Genomic DNA, 19,081 nt, shown 5'->3' on the forward strand with positions numbered 1-19,081 from the left:
CTTTTTAGCTGTGGTTCTAGATGAATTACACTGAATTAAACAGGGCTGAATTTCTGAAGATGATCCAAAAAAACCCCATTTTAAATGGAAGATGTACCTTACTCCTAAATCTTTTTCCACAGTACTTAGTTCTAATCTCAGACTTTTAATTTCAAAGCTCACAACTTCATTTAAAACACCTAGAATGCTAATTACCAATCCCATGGTCAAACAACAGGAAGCATTACAATGCTTTGTCAGACATCTGTCAACAGTCATGTCAAATGACTTCATCAGTCAAGCTTGGATATGCTACAGCTCTTTGTAGCCTCTATTTTTGTAAGACACTTCTTTTCTTGACTGAATGCCTTTAAAGCCAAATTTTATTTAAAAAACAAAAACAGAACACAAAAAAACCACAAACACACAGCCAACAAAAATACCACCCTGCTTTACAATAAGGTATCTTTCACACAGCTGGACTTCAATAGCATCCAAAAAATAAAGGCACTTACAAAAAACAATTTTCTAAACCACTCTCACAATTCCTCTTTTTTTCCCCCTTTCAAAATTAACAGCATTAACTAATCCAAAAAAACAGTCTACAGATAAGATCTTCCATCTGTCACTTGAACAAACAGAAGAAAGAAAAGTTAAGTCTGGTGTCTACAAACTTGGCAGCCTGTGGCATGCATTTCCCTTAGAAAAGATGTAGGAGTATACAAAACCAACAACATGGACCCCTGGAATGAGACACTGAGAAACTAGGGGGTTTTCCACAGTCTACATTAAGATCTCTCAGTACTCATTTTGAGTTTCAGTGGTTTGGTTCTATTTCTTTCTCAGTGGATTTACTTCAAGTGGAACAGATTGCCCCAAGACAATATGCAGTCTCAGTCCTTGGGGATTTCCAAAACCAGACTGGATAAGGGTTGAGGTGACAATCTTGACCCTGGAAATGGGTTCTGCTCTTCAGACCAGGGGCCTCCTAAAGTTCCCTCCAACCTGAGTTTTCCTCTGATCCTACAAACTTGCAAGCACATGTCAGTGTAAACTCAAGACAATATCCCACATCTAAGAACAAATTATTTACAACTAGTTTTATTTAGCAGCTTACACATCATATAAAACATTGCAGGCAGCTACAAAAGACAAACATACCTAAAAATATTGCAAATGTTTAGTATTAAATAAAAACATTTATTTTTCTTTAACTAGATATTTCTGCTTCCAATTTAATTTTTTAATTTACGGAAGTTCTACCAATGTTCTGTACCTCTCTAGAACCATACAATTTACACAGGTTTTCTTAAAAAATCTGTTACGATTGACAGGTATAAGCATAAAGACCATTTTAAGCTTCCTTCTTGTAATTTGTTAGTGTCCAAAACAACATCCTGACCTAACTTGTGATACTAATACAGCTATATCGCAATGACTCATTTCCCATTATGATTGCATACAGTTGACATACGGCAAACTCTTATACCCATCATGTACCTATCACCATTTCTAGCCAAATCAGGCCGTCACTGCAATTTGACAGGAGGACAGACCCAGCCTATGCAAGGACAAAGTCACACTATCACCTTTGAAAGGACATGCATCCTGGGGGAAGTCTCTAACAACTGGGGAAGGACCACCATCACACCCATCTTCAAAAAAAGACCAGGAGGACACTAGAAAAAGACCTACAAAAAGGGCACACTTCTGCTAGTCCCCTGGTAAATAATGCAGTGAGCCCACTGTATGAACCATGTAGGAAGACATTTCTGGGCACATGCAGAAAGCCTTCTATGATAAAATTACTGGGTCTACAGGCAAGAGAACAGTTCCATCTCATTAACCTCTAAGTAAGCATGGATTTTGATACAGTCTCCTACAAATACTCCTTAACCCAAATTAGGACATTATGGTCTAGATGGGGTCACAACTAGATGGGCAAGAAAACAGTGGGATGTGCAGACGATAGCGGTTAATGAGCCCTACTCTACATTGATGACCACGACAAGTGAATTAGTGCAGGGTTTCATCCTCAGACCTGTCCTGTTTAACACCTTTATCTATTTCCTGCTCCAGATAATTGATCACTTTCTCATAAAATTTGCAAAGACATCAAACTGGGGGACAAGTGAATCCACTTGAGGCAACAGCTCATATCCAAGGGGACCCAGACAGGCTGAAGGAATGGACTGGGGAACCTTATGAAACTCAACAAAAACTGGGATTGAGTGCACACTCAACAAGTTTGCTGACGACACCAAGCCATTTTGTGCAATCAGCATGCAGGAGGGAAGGGATACCATATCCAGAAGGACCTTGACAGGCTTGAAAGGTGGGCCCATTGAATCTCATGAAGTTCAAAAAGGCCAAGTGCAAGCTCCTGCACACGGTCGGGGCAGTGCCAAGCACAGATGCAGGAGCTTGCTCACAGGTGCACTGGGCTGAGAGCGGCCCTGCGGAGGAGGACCTGGGGGTGTCGGTGGGCGAGAAGCTCAGCGCGACCCAGCCATGGGCACTCGCAGCCAGAGCCCCGGCCGTGCCTGGGCTGCCCCCCCAGCAGGGCCGGCAGGGCGAGGGAGGGGGCTCTGCCCCTCTGCCCCACTCTGCTGAGACCCCCCCGCAGCGCTGCCTCCAGCTCTGGGACCCGGCATAAGGGGGGCACGGAGCTGTGGGAGCGAGCCCAGCGGGGGCCACGGAGATGGGCAGGGGCTGGAGCCCCTCTCCTGGGAAGCCGGGCTGGGAGAGCTGGGGCTGTTCAGCCTGGAGAAGAGCAGGCTCCGGGGGGGCCTTAGAGCAGCTCCCAGCGCCTGAAGGGGCCGGCAGGAAAGCTGGGGGGGGGCTTCTTACAGGGGCACGTGTGACAGGGCACGGGGGTGGCTTTGAGCGCAGAGAGGGCAGATGCAGGTCAGAGATCAGGAAGAACCTCTCCCCGTGAGGGCGGCGAGGCGGTGGGCCAGGCTGCCCAGAGCAGCTGTGGGTGCCCCATCCCTGGCAGTGCTCCAGGCCAGGCTGGATGGGGCTGGGAGCAGCCTGGGCAGGGGGGGTGTCCCTTCCAGCCCAAACCATGATGTTATTCTATGATAAACTTAAGCTCAAAAGATGTTTTAATTTGACCTATCTTTAGAGTATTATCAAATGTCTGCATCAAAAAAGTAGGTGACTTTAGTACGCATTATTATGTAAAAAATACGTTGCGTGCTACCTAAGCCATTATCTAATGTTTCCAGATAAATAATAAATTTAAAAATATGCATTTAAAAGACACTCAGAAGAAACACAACATAAAGGAAAAATGGAAGCAAAGTCTTGTAACAATAAACTGAACTGTAATGACATTTTTCCTCTTCTTTATTGGATGAAAACATTTAATAGTTTGTCTAGCAATTAATTCTAATATTTCCTTAAATTTCTTCTTTTAGTGTTTGCTCTTCCAGTTACGAACTAACCCTAGACATGCTCTGCATAGCAAAATTTCATGTTAAACTGCTCTCCTTAACATTCTTGACTTACTTTAAATAGGTTAAATATTTTGGGGCACAGCTTTTGAAATTCTACTAACCACTACATAGATAAAATGATTGAAAGCATTACTCCAAAGGGCAACATCCATTCCAACAATCCTGGTCTCTTAGTAACAAGGAATGATAACTATGAATGCCTTTGTTAATATTAATGAACTTCATGGTGCAATATATGGTTTTCAAAAGAGCTAAAAAGGAATAAATAATGCCTTAAAATACAAAGCATCAATGCACCAACCAGCAGAAATACAAAAATGACATGGTATTTCTAACAATGCTAAGGACATTCCAATTTACACATCAAATCTAGAGAACTGTTTAGGGTGACAGAAATTTCTGTGTTTTCTTCCTTTGTGCTCTTTAATCATTACAGTGCTTGCAAAGTTTGCCTTCAATGCCTCCCAACACCAGCAAGTCTTCCAGACTCCTTGTATGCATGATTCCGAACTACTTGCACGCACGACTTCATAGTACTGGTGAATGTTCCTCATTGTAAGAAGCTGGAAAGATTGGAAAAGGCTGGAAACCGTTTATATGTACGGAAGAAACAAACATCCACCCCTATCATTGGTTTAAAAACCAGAAACCCTCATATAAATAGAGAGAACATTAAAAATATGTTAATTTAAATGAAGAAAAAGCACTGGCTATCTCATTAAAGCACTTCAACATCACCACCACCATCCCCCCAAAAAAATAGTATTTTAATGAATTCTGAATATGCTCTCACAGAAGCAAGTACACAGGTAACAAACATGAATGCAGTTGCAAGGACTCCATCTTTAGCTTTCCCTCATAAGTTACAGGTTAAAAGAAGTTAGTTTTGGACTAATTTTTAAAAAAAAATGAAATTTTCAAAAGGGATTGACAAAACTGCACTCTACTAAGAAAGCTGATACATAATTTAGGCACAAACACTGCAGATTAACTTTGAGAAGTAAGAATACAAGGAACAGTGCACTGACCTACTAAGCCATGTTTTAAAACTTAGCAATCACATGGCAAATCTCGATGAGACTTGCTTTATTTAATATAACAACTACTAGGTCCTTGATGTGTTTTTAAATGGAATTATTTTGGTACTTGAATACAATGGTTTCTTTTAATCTCTAAGATCCAAAAAGCAATACACTGAAACTGTTTTTCTTTCAAGGTTGTTTCTACTAAGTCCATTTCTTACATACAAAGGTAAAATTCCATGTCCAAACAATACTCAAAATTGTTCACTCATCTGTGTAGTCCCTATAGCAAATATTAGATACGACAGAATTTGGAAACACTGAAGTACTTGAATTATACCTATTCAATTATTCTCCTCCTTATTTTTATGTTCTTCAATAACCTTGAAAAAATAGGTTGGTTTTGTTTGTTTTGTGGTTTGTTTGTTTTTTGGTTTTTTTACTTTTTACACATGGCACATTCTTGTCACAGTCCTATCCCTAAAAAACAGAGTTTAGCCAGTGCCTGGACCCCACTGCACTGTCCAGACTGAACAGTGAGAAAGAAATCAGTTTCTGGCCTTTAAAGGTAATAATATAAAGCAGGAAGTTTGAATGAAACTGGTACGTTTCAAGAATTATTGATAATAATGAAATTAGAGACTGCTTCTTAACGATACATATATAACACACTAAAATTAAGATGTGCTGACCATTAACATTCATTTCCAAAATCTGAGAACCTGTGATGTAGACTGTGTAACACTATGGGTAGTCTGTTAGTATCAAAGCTGGCAACTGTACTTTACTATTCTTCACATCCTTGTACTTTGCCTAAGCATCTGCATCGCTTTAACTATTACCATCACATTCTCTCCCTCAACCTAAAAAATCGTTGTACAGTCCACAAACTGCTAATCACCACTTTGTTTCTACATATCCACTTCAATTTTGCTATTGTCACTTAGCAGTCACAATCTTTAAAAATCTCTAGAAGTCAATAAATACCTACAAGCCTTGGATGAAAATTTTGACAAACCCAAGGATGATACAAAACACCACAAAAAAAAATTGTTTATACAGTTTTACATTTTAGGCACTAAATCTGATCTTTCTCAGCATTTATTTCAGGTGCAACAATATCATTTTTATATAAAAGACTGAGACACAAAAAATAGTTGGAGTTAAAAAAAACAAAACAATTTTTTAACTATAAATCAGAAAATCAAGTGGAAAATTACAAACTTTTCTAATTAAAATAATCCTGTGATTTTGTACATTTATGCCCACAACTTTAAAATTCTTCTGGGTCTCATTTAAGGAGAAATAGCAGACTCCAAAAAGAATGAAGAATTTTGCTTTGATAGAAGCAGTTCCTGGTTTGGAAAAGAAGGTTGCTTTCTGGTTTTGATTGGGGTTTTTTCCATTTTATAAAATGTTAATGAACTTCCTTCTTTTGAAAATTAAAAATAAAGGACCCTTATGTCTGACAATATCAGAACTGTACGACTCTGTTGTTCAACTTTGAACAGTTTCACATACTGGCATTACTGCCCCTCACAAAGACAAAACAATGAATTACGGTATCATTTACTCATGCAAGGAAAAGGTTGTTGATTTATATTCTTCCAAAGTTGCTACCATTCTCATGAGGATGAATTTAAACCTCTTTCCAGAGCCAATTTTCTTTTCCAATACACCTTCTTATTTTCAGGAATAGGTGAATAAGGAGGAATTAAGTGAAGTATCTGTTTACTTGACTGGAATGCTTCAATTATTTAGGAACTAATGTCATATTAGCCAATTAAACTAACAGTATATATATTCCATAATAGTTTCAACACAGGTGCTTTGCCCATTTGACTTGGGAATATGCCAAAATAATTTATATGTAGTGAAATCTACCTGCCAAAGCATAAAGATTCTCAGTCCTAACTCACCATGCATCGTGGGGACCTGACAGGGCATCCAATCAAGTGTATTGTGGAGACTACTTAATAGACTATTGATTGCTACAAAGAAAATAAATAGATGAACTGGAATAAAAAGAACCTCTCTGATCTAACGTAGATTAAGATGACTTTACCTTCTTCTAGCAGGTTCTCTTAGAACAAGAATAACTGTTCATTCTTAAACAATTATTTTATTAGATGCTAGAGAAATGCATTTCTAAATGTAAAGACTGACACTGGCAGATATTGTCTCTTTTTTTTGTTTTGGGTTTTTTTTGGTTTTGTGTTTTTTGGTTTGTGTTTTTTTTTACTTTTTAAATTATCACAGAAGTGAATAACATCTCAGTTTACGACACTAGTCTATCCTGACTACTGAATATCTTGTAAATTCAAGAAAGTTTTGACTCAATGAAGTTGCCATTCCAGCCACAGGTCATTCATGGGAAAACAGTCTTTGGCTGGTTGACAGCATAAACACTTCTGTGAGGTTTCTCTGGGACAGTATACCTTTTCAGAGCAGATGCAACAGTAACCATAGTGTACTGTGTCATGCAGAGAAACTGATAACTGCTGGGAGGGTATCAATAGTAAACATCATTCCAGCTTGTGTTTAGGTATATGAAGTGTCCTTGAGAAAATATATACATTCTTAAAAATCAGATGCAGCCAGACAACGGCTCTGACCTTAAAAAAAACCAAAAGGAACAAGCCATGAATACTCAGAATTACTATCAGTCTTAATTAGCTATCAGACAGCAATGAATTTTTTTTTTTTTTTAAATAAAAGTTGAGTATAAAACTTTTAAGGCTACTTAAGAAAAGGACTACTGGATTTCCTAATGAAGAAAGAAAATGACAGTTTACTATCCTTATGACATCATTCATCTACTTTTGTCTCACTGTATATTGATAGACCAAATACATATCCTTCAATATACAAACATAATGTTACAGGAGACAAAAAATTACATGCTGTAATAGCTACAAAGCAAAGGCAGCAGGGAGAGGTAAATGGAGTCATATTAACCCTCATTTGGGGACCGTACATTTATAGCCATACGTAAATGAACTCCTACTAGATTCTGGGAACCACCACAGAGAACCATTTCAAATGGCATGGGCTAACGAACAGACACAAAAGTCTCCTGCAGTTGAGTTTGTAGTGGGGTACTGAAAAATAAAACATAGTTACTTGTTCTGGATCAGTTTTAGTTAAGAACTTTTCTGGCTGATTTTAAAGTAATTAAAAAAAAATAGCTGAGACCTAATTCTAGGTATGCAAACATTCTGGTTTCTATTTTTCTTCCCAAGCAAGCTGCAAATGAAAAAACACAGGCTGTAGTAGAGCACTTAGAATCTACTGGTTCTATAGTATCCAGGGCAGAAGAATTTTTCAGTTTGGAGAACACACACTTGCTCACTTCATTGCAAGAACCAAGTTTGTTCCGAAAGTAGCAGATTACCATGAATTTAAGCTGAAAATCTTCCCATTTCCTGCATATGTCATAAAAATCAGCAGTACTCAGGCTAACAAAAAGAGTATGTATCATCTGTTCTCCACAGTGAAGAAACAGCAGGGAAGAGTGAGATACCATTTCTTGTTCTGTTGGTGACATACGCATCATTCAGTTGAAATGAGTTTCATTGACAAAAATGAGATTCTTGCATGGAGAAATCTTCCATGTAATTTTCTGACTCAAGGCAAGGTGTTTCACACTCAAGTCAAGAATATCTAAGACTATGACATTTTGAAATTCACCTTTTTGATCTCAAGTTCCATTAGACAAAACTATTCCTCCAGATACAAAAATACAGTCAGGGTTGGGCCTGAATGCTGAGAACATGATGTATATTCAGAAGTGGATTATTAGATATTAGCCTGAACATGGCACAGAGTTTGTTAGATCAATACTTAATTTGATCCTCATTTCCAAGGCAGCTTTGCAAACTGAAAAGTTCTTTAATATTTGAAATAAGCAATTTTAAGTTAATTTCATTCCTTCAATAAACAAGTACTTATGTAAAATGTATTCACATGTCACTTAGCAAAAGGAATCCAAACATTTGTTTTTGATGCATCTGTGCGATCTTATTATATTCGACTTGTAATAATAATTAGAATTGTTGACAAACACTAAAATCACATTTCAATGTATTAACTGAGTCATTTTTACCGCATGTGTTGATTGCAGAACTCAGTGATGCAGCTCCAGTGGAAAGGCCACCCTTCGATACTGCTGAAGCTACAGATGGTGTAGAAGATGCTGGAGTCGAGGCAGTTGCAGTAGAAGAGACGGATGATGACGTTAACCACTCCCCAGACTCCATATCTGTAAGAGAGAAGATACATGTTTTTCTTCTATGGCAGGAAATGAAATCACAAGGGAACTACAGGAGTGTCTGTGCTGACCACGCCTCGGGATCTGCACTCAATTCTTGATTAGGTGCTACAAGACCTTCACACAAGGGGTATGTCACATGAACGGCGCTCAGGGGAATCCAGCACAACTGCCACAGTCAGGGAACAGAGCAGCGCTGTTGAGAGCTACATCACATTTCAACTATGACAACAGCTTCACCTGGGACCACCACCCACACCCTCTGCTCAGAAGGTCCATACTGGCTCAGGCCAGCACCTCCAGCCCTCGCCTGAGGCAGGCCACAGCTCTGCAGCCTGGGCTGTGTCCATGTCTCATTACAGCTGCCTGCCAGGCCTGCACCAGTGCTGCCTGCCGCCGCGCCTGCCCGCACTGCCAGGGGTCCCCTGGGCCCAACGGGCCCCTTTCAGCTGGCCTGGCCCGTGTGACACCTCAGGCTCGGAGCCTGTGGGCCTGTGCCGGAGCCGGGACCAGCGCTGCCTGCAGCTCCCCCATTGCTAGCTTGTCCCTGCTGGCACAGCTGCCCTGCTCTTGGGCTCCCTGACACACCCCAGCTTTACACAACCTGTAACGCATGCCAGCAAGTCTGCATCTAGTCTCTTAATTTAGGGAAAGACCCAGCAATTATGATGAGATAGCGTATCACAACTCCTGTAAGCTGCTAGCTTTTTTTTTTTCCCTGGTGAGCTTTCCATGTGAAATAAGACATTTTTATTTGTGCCACTATTGCCTAAACCAAAAGTTACCAGATGTATTTCACTGAACAAGCACACATGTTGTACAAAAACACACAAGAGTAAAATTATTATTAAAAATAATACTTGTTGAGAAGTAGTTCCTCAAATTCTTACAAATTGCAACCAAGCAAATGCTGTCCAAGCACAGTGGTAGCAGAGTCAAAACACTATCTGACTCAACCTGCCAGAGCTTCAGTTGACAGTATGTCAGGATCAAAGTATAAATAAGGTGGGGGAAAAAAGTCTTTTCAGAGTGCCTTTATTATTACAAAAGCAAGGAGATTAAGCACAGTTAACTCCTGCCAGGGAAACTTCTGAGAAACCAATTCCCATCCTGCAGCCTCCTTCAGCTACAGAGGCAACACCTTTCCCAGCCCCATCACAGGTACCAGGCTGTAAAATCTCACCCCAACCATTGTACAACAGAATGCCAAGTACACAAGAGACACTTTTCCAAATGCTATCCTAATCAGTTTAGACAACTGATGTGTTAAACAGCACTTCTGATCCAAAGTTATGCTAAACAGCAACTTCGCAAATAGTCATTTGGAAAGCCAGCATAAAAGCTGTTAACTGCTTCTCCAGAAAGACACAGTATTCTTCTCTTCTCTCAGTCAGTAAAAATGAACCTTAAAAAGCCAAAGGAAACACAAAAGCAAGAGTCACAGAGAAACACACAAAATACCTGGAAGATACACTGTGTATCTTTTACCATTTTAACTAAATCATTTATTCCTTACCACTAGTAACTTTTATATGTGCCAATTTCTACATACCGGATAAAGTCTATACAGATTTTGCTAGCTAACAGAACACGAGATACTGCTTACCTGAAGTGAAAATTCTGCTAACTAGGGAACTATAGTATATCTTATAGAATCTACCCTTTACACAAACTGCAAACAATTCTGCAAACAGCACCAAAAGACTTCACTGCTTTTATTCTTTACAGCCCAATTTATCACACGTAATCTTCATGAATACAGAAGAAAACTGGGGGGTTTTCTGCAAATACAGAGAAATCAACTACTTACACTGATACAGTACAAAAAAAGTATCTACTACTATACTGAGAACAACAGTAGAAATCACGAAAACTATTTCCTTCAGAGAACTTACCAAGGCAAAAGATTATTAAACATTTTAATTTTTAATTCAGGGTTCCTAATTACATACTTTTCTCCAATTAAACATTTTGTATCTAGAGTTAAAGAATAACTCACTGATTTTTAATAATCTGTGACTATAGTTCAGCTAAACTGCTACTTAGTGGAAACAGGGCACTGTTAAATATTTTGTATACCGTAGACTTTAAACATCATTATGTCCACATGCATTATTTCATACTACAAAAAAAAAAAAAATTACTATCTTCAGTGTATATACAGATTAATAAATAGACATAAATGAATATAACAAAGTACAGTTTTTAGACACTGTGAATGACTGAATTTAGGTGAGGCCAACAAGCAGTCCTTGTACAAAAAACTATGGTTCTGTATTTTGGTATTCATTGTTGTAAGTATGGCCACAGTGAATTTACTCTATATATGGATGGCATAAAGGAAATCAGTAAGACATCATAATGGTATTATTACAGTAATCACTTATAAAAGGGAAAGTATTTCCAAGTTTTAACACATTGCATTCAAAACTCAGGATTGAAACTTTTTATTTTACTTGTGTTTCCTGACAGAAACATATATAACTCTCCAATTTCTAAAAAAATTGCTGTCAAGTTGTGTATAATAATAGAGCATTACAGTAAGTCTTTACCATCTACTATATGTTATAAATAAGCACAGTTAAGAACCACTTAGAAGCAATCTGTATTGTTGTCATAAATGGGAAGATATTCTTGGTATATCAATACTTCTTTTAATATAGAAATGTAAATTTAGCTATACTTCCAAGCTTTTAACCAAGGCAAGCCATCTGCTTGAATTGGTAATACAGCATCAAGTAAGAACTGAGAGAACAGTAATAAACTACCCTTGTAAGGCTTCTCCCCAGCTCTTTTTGTTTCAGTTTGTGGGTGGTGGTTGAGGGGGTTGCATTTTCAACCTTTAATTCAGCTGCTTATTTAAAGTCATTAATAGAAAACTGGAACATTGGCATTTCCGAATGATTTTGAACTGAAGAAATCATATTCTTTTCCTAGAGACATACATACTTCTGCTTTCAAACTAAGTCAACCTTTAATTATGTTTAGTTAATTACTCAGACCACAGCAGATGGCTGACTCCAAAAGAGATAATCCCCGAAACAGTCATTAGTCGGGATCAGCAATAATTATACTGTAGACCTAATACATTCTGTGACTAAAAAGATCCATACCAGTTACAGCAGATCCATATTCTTTTTAAACTCAAGTATAAATTAGACATTTGTTCTATTTTAGCGTATTTTCCAGCCAATACTTATGATCTTTCATGACTGCTTTTTAAACGCTCGTATTTGTAAAAGAAAAATTGAATAAGTAGAAACAACGGAAACTAATTACTAATGTTTAACAAAAATAAGAACACTAAAATGAGGTAAAAGTTTACTAAAGGAAACATCAATCAAATCATTTTCACATTTAACAAGATCAAATGTCTGTGAACTAGATTTCCTACCAATTCCATGCTCAAAGCCTTTGCTGAAATGTGTACTAACACAGAAAAACCTATATTCTTAAACAGTTATTAAAAAATAATACCCTTCATGGGCTATTATCATGATATAACAGTATCCTGTCAATGTTAGTTGGGATGCGTGATACTATAAAGTGAGTCTTGAAAAAAATCTGAAGATCAAGACTTACCTCGAACTTTCAGTTTAACTTCTACACTCCAGCAAATTAGAATTCATCACAGATCTGAAATTTGGTTTAATTTTATGAAGTAAAATTTAAAATCTAACTTGTCTCCTTCAAAGTGGGGCACAGCTCAAAAAAGTGAACGCACAGAAGCTGAGTGCAGAGCTTGAGCGCTGGCTGGGGGGCAACCCAGCAGGCTAAGCTGCACCCACGGATTCCATGCTACAAGGTAACAATGGCCATAGAACCAAGGAGGAGCAACTGTCAAAGCAGTGCATATTTTTGACCACCACAAGCCAAACAAGTACCCTGACCAAAACCTCGCAGAGAAAGAAGTGCAGCACCCACAGGAACGGGTCCAGTTCATTGCAGACAAGACACAGGAGGCTCCCAGTGATGCTCTCTGCTCTGGTGACAACATCTAGTCACAGACCTTCCAACATGCAGTCTACTACTGCTACAGTGTTTTAGACATCTGAGATTAAGCTCAAAAAAAAGTGTCAATATTATTAATGAGATTCATTTTACAAGTCTCAAATGATGTATAAACCTTAAAGGCCAGGTTAAGTGCTAAACATTCCAAGTTTTGCAGAACTTGACTATAATTGTGTCACTTTCAATAAATTACTATAAGCACTTTACATAAAACTCTCTAGGGAAGAAACCTAGCACAATAAAACTTTTTTTAGTAAATCAACCACCACAATAACACTCTTTTTAGTAAATCAACAGCAACACTGGCTTGTGTTTCATAGGTACCATACCAACTACAAAGACGCTTCTATCCACAAGTAACTTCAATATATTACTGTCAGTTACACTGTGCAAGGCACACAGTACACTTCTACATTATGCTCTAAACCCTTCATAGCCCTTCCCTTTCTCATACCAGACAAGATTCAGTCAGCGGTGTAATAACTCACTGTTTACTGCATCAGAATCCATAGCAGTGAAAATATTCAAAATAATTCAAAAATCACAAATACATCACAACCCCACAAATGTTTAACAGTCTTTACCCACATAAGGTGGATTACTAAAAGCCACTTCAAAGCAGATCCAAGTCTTACGTTTGGCGTAAGTGAGACAGGACTGGCCTGGCAAAAATGGAAACAGAGAAGGCAATCAGTTGCCATTTTACAACTTGGCAACATGTAATGGCTATTTTAAATAGACTCAGGATAATCTGACATTTTTTTAAAAATGCATCTGTTTTGACTTCATCTGACAAGATAAACTCATCATTACATGATACATGCAAATTAAGTTGCAACTCAAAATCTCATTTTCTCCTATTTTACAAGTGTGTTGTTTTTAGTTGGAAATACACCTCAGTTCAAATACTTCTGCATGCACACATTTCATGATTATGATATTGAAAGAATACTTATGAATGACAGAGGGCATTATAATGCAGTTGCTTTACGTTCCATGGACAGAAAAGGGAAGGGGTACACAGGCCAGAATAAATTGCAACCCTCCAAGTTCCTCACTTCAGGATAAACCTCAGAATATATTCCTGAAAGCTGTTTAATGCTGGGCAAGAAATACAATCTATCCAAGTTGTACCAAAAAAAAAAGACTAAGAGTCTGGTTTAAATAAATAAAGGCAAATCCAGCAATAATATTTGTTATTCTGTATTAGACTATCTACTTTGTACATGTATGTTTAGCAGTCACCACTTTTATTTCAATTAAGCACCCTTCAACTTCTGTTATTTTCACTTCTGTGTTGGGTTAGGACAGGAAAAGCTGACACCACCACCCTGAAAACACAAAAATAGATTAGTGCAGATAGCTTTTTACACAGATGTAAACACTCTCAATCAGGAATGCTCACCCTACAAAGCTGCCTGCTAGTACAATTAATCTGCACAAGCCACTCCTTGCAGGGCAACAAATTCTGATCAGGTGACAAGAAAAGGACCCCATCATATAATTTACTTTTGCCAGCAGAAAAGCTATGCAATTCATCCAGCTCCGGAAGATGAGCAGTCATTCTCTAGATAGCAGGATTACAATGGTACAGTGCAATTCTGTGGAGACAACATTAAGGCCCAAGGAGACACAGCTCATGGAGCAGAGATGACAGCACTACATGTCTGTATTCCAGCACTTCTAAGCAGATTCTAAACAGCAAGTAAGTATTGGCACTACCTAAAATTGAGGTAGAGCCTGGACTCAGTCATGACTGCACATGCTGAAATAATAGTATCTGAAGAATATTCAAATGCAAGGATTCTCTGGCATCAGTTTGATAAGTGCCGAAAAGAGGCAATTCCACCAGATTCTGTCACCAAACCGAAGCAAATGTTTCATTTCAGAACTGACGTTTCACAAAACTTTCTGTTCAAAGAGAAAAAAAAATGCATGACTGCAATATTTTATACTGACTTGGGATGAATATCAGTTTAAGGATTATAGTTTTGTGCATGACAGTTCAGATTAAACAGATTAAAAAATTGTTTCCAAATTCTGTGTAAAAATACAATCTTTCATTCCACACACAACTGTTTCTTTATATCCTGATTATAAGACTTTGATACTTGGTTCATCTGTACTAGACTCTAGTACTACTACATCTTGTTCTACAGAAGCAAGACTGATAGGATTTTATACTATTACTTAAGTTTGTGAGGGCACTGAGCAAACTGTACCTATAACCACCTCGATTTTTGAAATCATAAATTATTATACAATCTCTGCATTCCAATACTCAATACAACATTTTTCAAACACATAGCAAAAACTGTTTCTTAGGGTAGCTCTTAAATAGCTAACAGGAATCACACTGGAAATCCTATGCCAACAGTAGTTTGAAAAAATCAGTAAGTTTTGAAAAAGCACAGAAAATATATTACAAGTGAGCTATTTCATAGCATGCTTTTTACAGAAATTACCATTTGGCTCGATCAAACAAAACCAGCATTTCTAAGTATAGCTGCTAAAATAATCAGAATATTAAGTAGCAGTATAAAGATTATTTGAGTACTTTAGGTATTCTAAAGCCCATTTTTTAGTCCTTTTTGTTGTACATACTAGAAAATAAGGCGTTAAACATTTCTATTTCATTCTTATCCAGTCATTTGAAAATCAGGTGATTTTTAACACTGAGCTAAAAAGACAGCACATTGCTCTGTTGTTGGCAATACTTTGTCAATACACCTGTTTCATTGCAGCTTACAAACATGAAAACTCTGAATTAAATCCATAAACATAGGTGTAAGCAGGCTACCTATAGGAAATCTCAAAAAAGTACCTCAGATGAGGGGAGAACAGGGGGCCCTTACAATGCATTCCTTGACATGGTACAGTAATAAAATTTATGTTTAAGGACTCAAAATAATTATATTTTGTTCTAGTCTTACAAACCTAATTGCGTGCTAGGGCTCCCAGTACTATGAACATCAGGCCTCCAGTTTCCAAACATTAAGAGAAACAGGACAAGTCAGTAGCATAGTACTTGGCCACTACCTAGTCTACCATTCTGCAACTGAAAGCAAGTACCATCACCTAATTTTTTTTGGTTACGTGTATCCTGCTCTCCTATTCACCTCTCTAAGCTGAACAACAACTCAGGTTCTTTTCCTGAGAATCACTTGGTTATCTTCCCTGCTCACATCTAAAACTTGCGATGTCTGAAACAAGTACTCCTGCTCGTAATATCCCAGTGATACACTCCATATTATTTTGCTTACCAGTTACTATGCATCCAAATTTTACTTGCTGATGTCTATCAAGCTAATCTTTTCACTCAACCATGTACTACTTATGCACAGAATATCTAGATGTTTCACAGAGGTAAATAAATGCATTTAGAACTCACAAAAGTATGACTACACATTTTTATTATTAACATTTTCCTCACCTACCAAGAAAGGACAACAAAGAACAGTGTCATTTTAGAAATTAAGCTACCAGAATGATGTGAAGTGCAGCAGCACAGTCTCTTTCAATACACTTCTCCAGGAAGTCTTTACATCAGCAAACTTGAGTGCTGAAATAAAACCACTAACACAAAGAATTGCTTTGACTGGACTTTAACATGAAAGAAGAGGAGTGTCTGAACACTCCTGTGGCAGACAAATCCATTAAAATCAGAACTGTGAAATAAAAACTGTCACCTTTTATTTATCTGTCTCAAATTCTCATCATATTCTAATAGTAAAGACAACTCTAGATGAGAAGGTTCCTGGGCCTTGCATGACTAAACACTTGGGACTTGCTCCCAAAATCTGCATTAATTAGTCTTTTTGTACTTTTAACTGTGTGAACAGCTAACCAAACTCCTTTGTTACTGTGTTCCCTCCAACTTCAAGTATCCAATAAGATAATGCCCCAGTAAGAATAAAGACTTAAGTGAAGAACATCACCTTTCAGTAATTGCCTTGTTGGAAGTATACTTGTCCATGGACTTAATTACAGGTGCTGCAATGATAATCTGCATGTAAAGGAATGAAAGCAGAAAAAGTTCCAGGTAGAGTCATTTCACTGAAATGCACACGACACCAACACGTCCTGAAGTCACCTTAATCTCCAATGTTTACATACCTAAATATAGATGCCTAACAAAAAAAGTTTTATTTTCCCTCTACGTTATAATTTTTTCTCCGAGATAAATATTTTTCCTTTCAGTGAAGAAAGCCTGAATACACTTTATTCTGTGATAACAAGGTGAGAAATGCTCTTTCCACCTAAGTTCCTATTCATTGAGTTAAATGAGAATAAGCATCATACTTTTAAGTGACTCAGTCATTCACAGGATAATTCTGGCAAGTTTTTTCAAGACTGATGACACAGGAGCGTCCTCCAGTCAACATTTTTAAGCTTAGTAAATATCACCATTGAGAATGATCACAGGGAAAGAGCATAATTAACTTCTAACTATTACCACATAATAGTAGCTCACATAGCAGGGGTTTAGGACAGCAGTTTCTAACCTTTTTAACATTAATATCTAGATATATGCCACTTCATAAATTATCTACCTCCTAATTTTGTTCTCCTCCTTTATCTTTCTCTACAAGGGGAGGAAACAGTTTGAAAAATGAAAATTGTATTTCAGTGGAGCATAAAGAAGAATTTCTTACCCATAGTTATATATTGTAAGTAACAGCGTAAGAAACAGTAATTACAAAATAATATCTTTTAAACTAAAATTGAAAGCAGGTGAGTCTCATACATAATGCAGCTCCATTAAGTGTATTATAGCTTTCTGACCTTGCTATAACAGTGCAGCAAGCGAGGCAACTGACAGAGGCAGAGCAATTGGTGCAGCAGTTAACCGGGTTGCTTCTTCAGGGAATTTTGGAGGGAAATTTCTTCAGGAGTCACCTTTTAGGAACTTCTGGTGGCCTGATGCAGACAGTGATGGCTGGCACCAGGCACCTTTTGTTTGTGTCAGCTGTAGCTGTCAGTGCCTACTAGCTTTCTGGTGAACGGGGAGCACAGGTAGCTGTTGCCCGTAACCGATGCAGTGCCAGCGCCGGAGGAAAAGCAGGTTGCCGCACGGCTCGCAGGGCAGCAGAGCGAGGGGCCCAGAAGCCCTGCTGACCACTGTCCAAGGATTGCCGTCATGCACCACAGGGCCTGAGCAAATGTCCCTACCACATCTGATACACGACCTACAAAAACCTCGCCTGCGTTTCCTCAACTCTGTATCAATATGTTTGATTTATCAAGATGAAGCAAACCTCAATAAGCAGACTCTTTCTTCCACTGTTATAGAATCAGTTGGGAAACATGACTAATAGCTATTTTCTATCTGACTTTTCAAGATAAACAAGCTTGAAAAAAAAGTAAAGTAAAAGATTCCAACATTTTGTTCTGGTTTATTTTATCTGACAATATTAATGCAGCAAAACAGCAGTAGTCCAAGGAAGTTAAAGCAACCTCTTTCAGCAAAGCACTTTTAATTAAACCTGATTATCTTATCAGAATAAGCTATTTTTAAATAAACACAGAACTGACTCGCTGAAGACTGCACATAATTTTAAATGTTATTGACACCTGACTGAAACGTTAAATGCCTTATTTTTAAATGCAAGTAGAAACAAGTATTTAAGGTAGCTAGCTACCACAGAGTGATCTACTGAGCTGAGCTAGTGTTATTTTCTAATTCTTATTTTGATCTCAATGTGTTTAGAAAGTTGTGTGCATGGTATGCAACTATCTCTTATCTAAACAAAAAGTTTAAATTAATGCCCTGCAAAAATATCCAAATTTTGCATTGTTATGCTCAACTTAAATAGGTTCTCTTAACAACTGCACATTAGCACCAAATTAAATGACAAAAGACAGAAAAGCAATCTATGCAGACTGTTTTCTAAAGCAAATTGATAGCTACACTCTGAAATCAACTATTTATGTATGTAGCTCCCAATGTGAACTTTCTTTATTACTATGTAATGGCACTTATTATCAAAGAATCAACAGACAGGATAAAGTAGTGTTGCTTGGCAGCTGGGTATTTCTGACCATTGCATGATTCCTCTACAATTTTCTAACCCATTTCTATATTCTTAATGAGCGTTTTATTTTATGAAAACAAGCAGGTCTCAAACAAAACACTATATTAATTGGATAGATACTCAGTGTTCAAAATACCTGTTAAAATTCACCTTGTAGTAAGGAAAATCCCCAAAATACAGAACCATCTTTCTATCAAAATATGTATTTATTTTAAATAAATCCTGCTTGATAGCTGAAGAAATCCTTTCAATCTCTGAATCTGTTTCTTCATCTCCTACCAATAAACACATACCAGTGCATCT

General features: G+C 37.7%; 1 protein-coding gene across 18 annotated transcripts in view; it reads right to left on the bottom strand.

Moving 5' to 3' along the window:
• The window catches only part of BAZ2B (bromodomain adjacent to zinc finger domain 2B), a 156,436-nt gene that overhangs the window by 74,364 nt on the left and 62,991 nt on the right, over positions 1-19,081 (bottom strand). For 14 of the 18 annotated variants that reach the window (XM_056348282.1, XM_056348295.1, XM_056348294.1 and 11 more), the window contains exons 3-4: positions 13,346-13,405; positions 8,568-8,723 (exon numbers count right to left, since the gene is read on the bottom strand). In XM_056348282.1, the coding sequence (XP_056204257.1) occupies positions 8,568-8,721 (154 nt within the window). In that variant the 5' untranslated portion in view covers positions 8,722-8,723; positions 13,346-13,405. The remainder of the gene's footprint in view (positions 1-8,567; positions 8,724-13,345; positions 13,406-19,081) is intronic. The other 4 variants (XM_056348284.1, XM_056348285.1, XM_056348283.1 and 1 more) reach the window with 1 other exon arrangement.

Source organism: Falco biarmicus, chromosome 8 (genome assembly GCF_023638135.1).
Source record: "Falco biarmicus isolate bFalBia1 chromosome 8, bFalBia1.pri, whole genome shotgun sequence".
Lineage (NCBI taxonomy): Eukaryota > Metazoa > Chordata > Aves > Falconiformes > Falconidae > Falco > Falco biarmicus.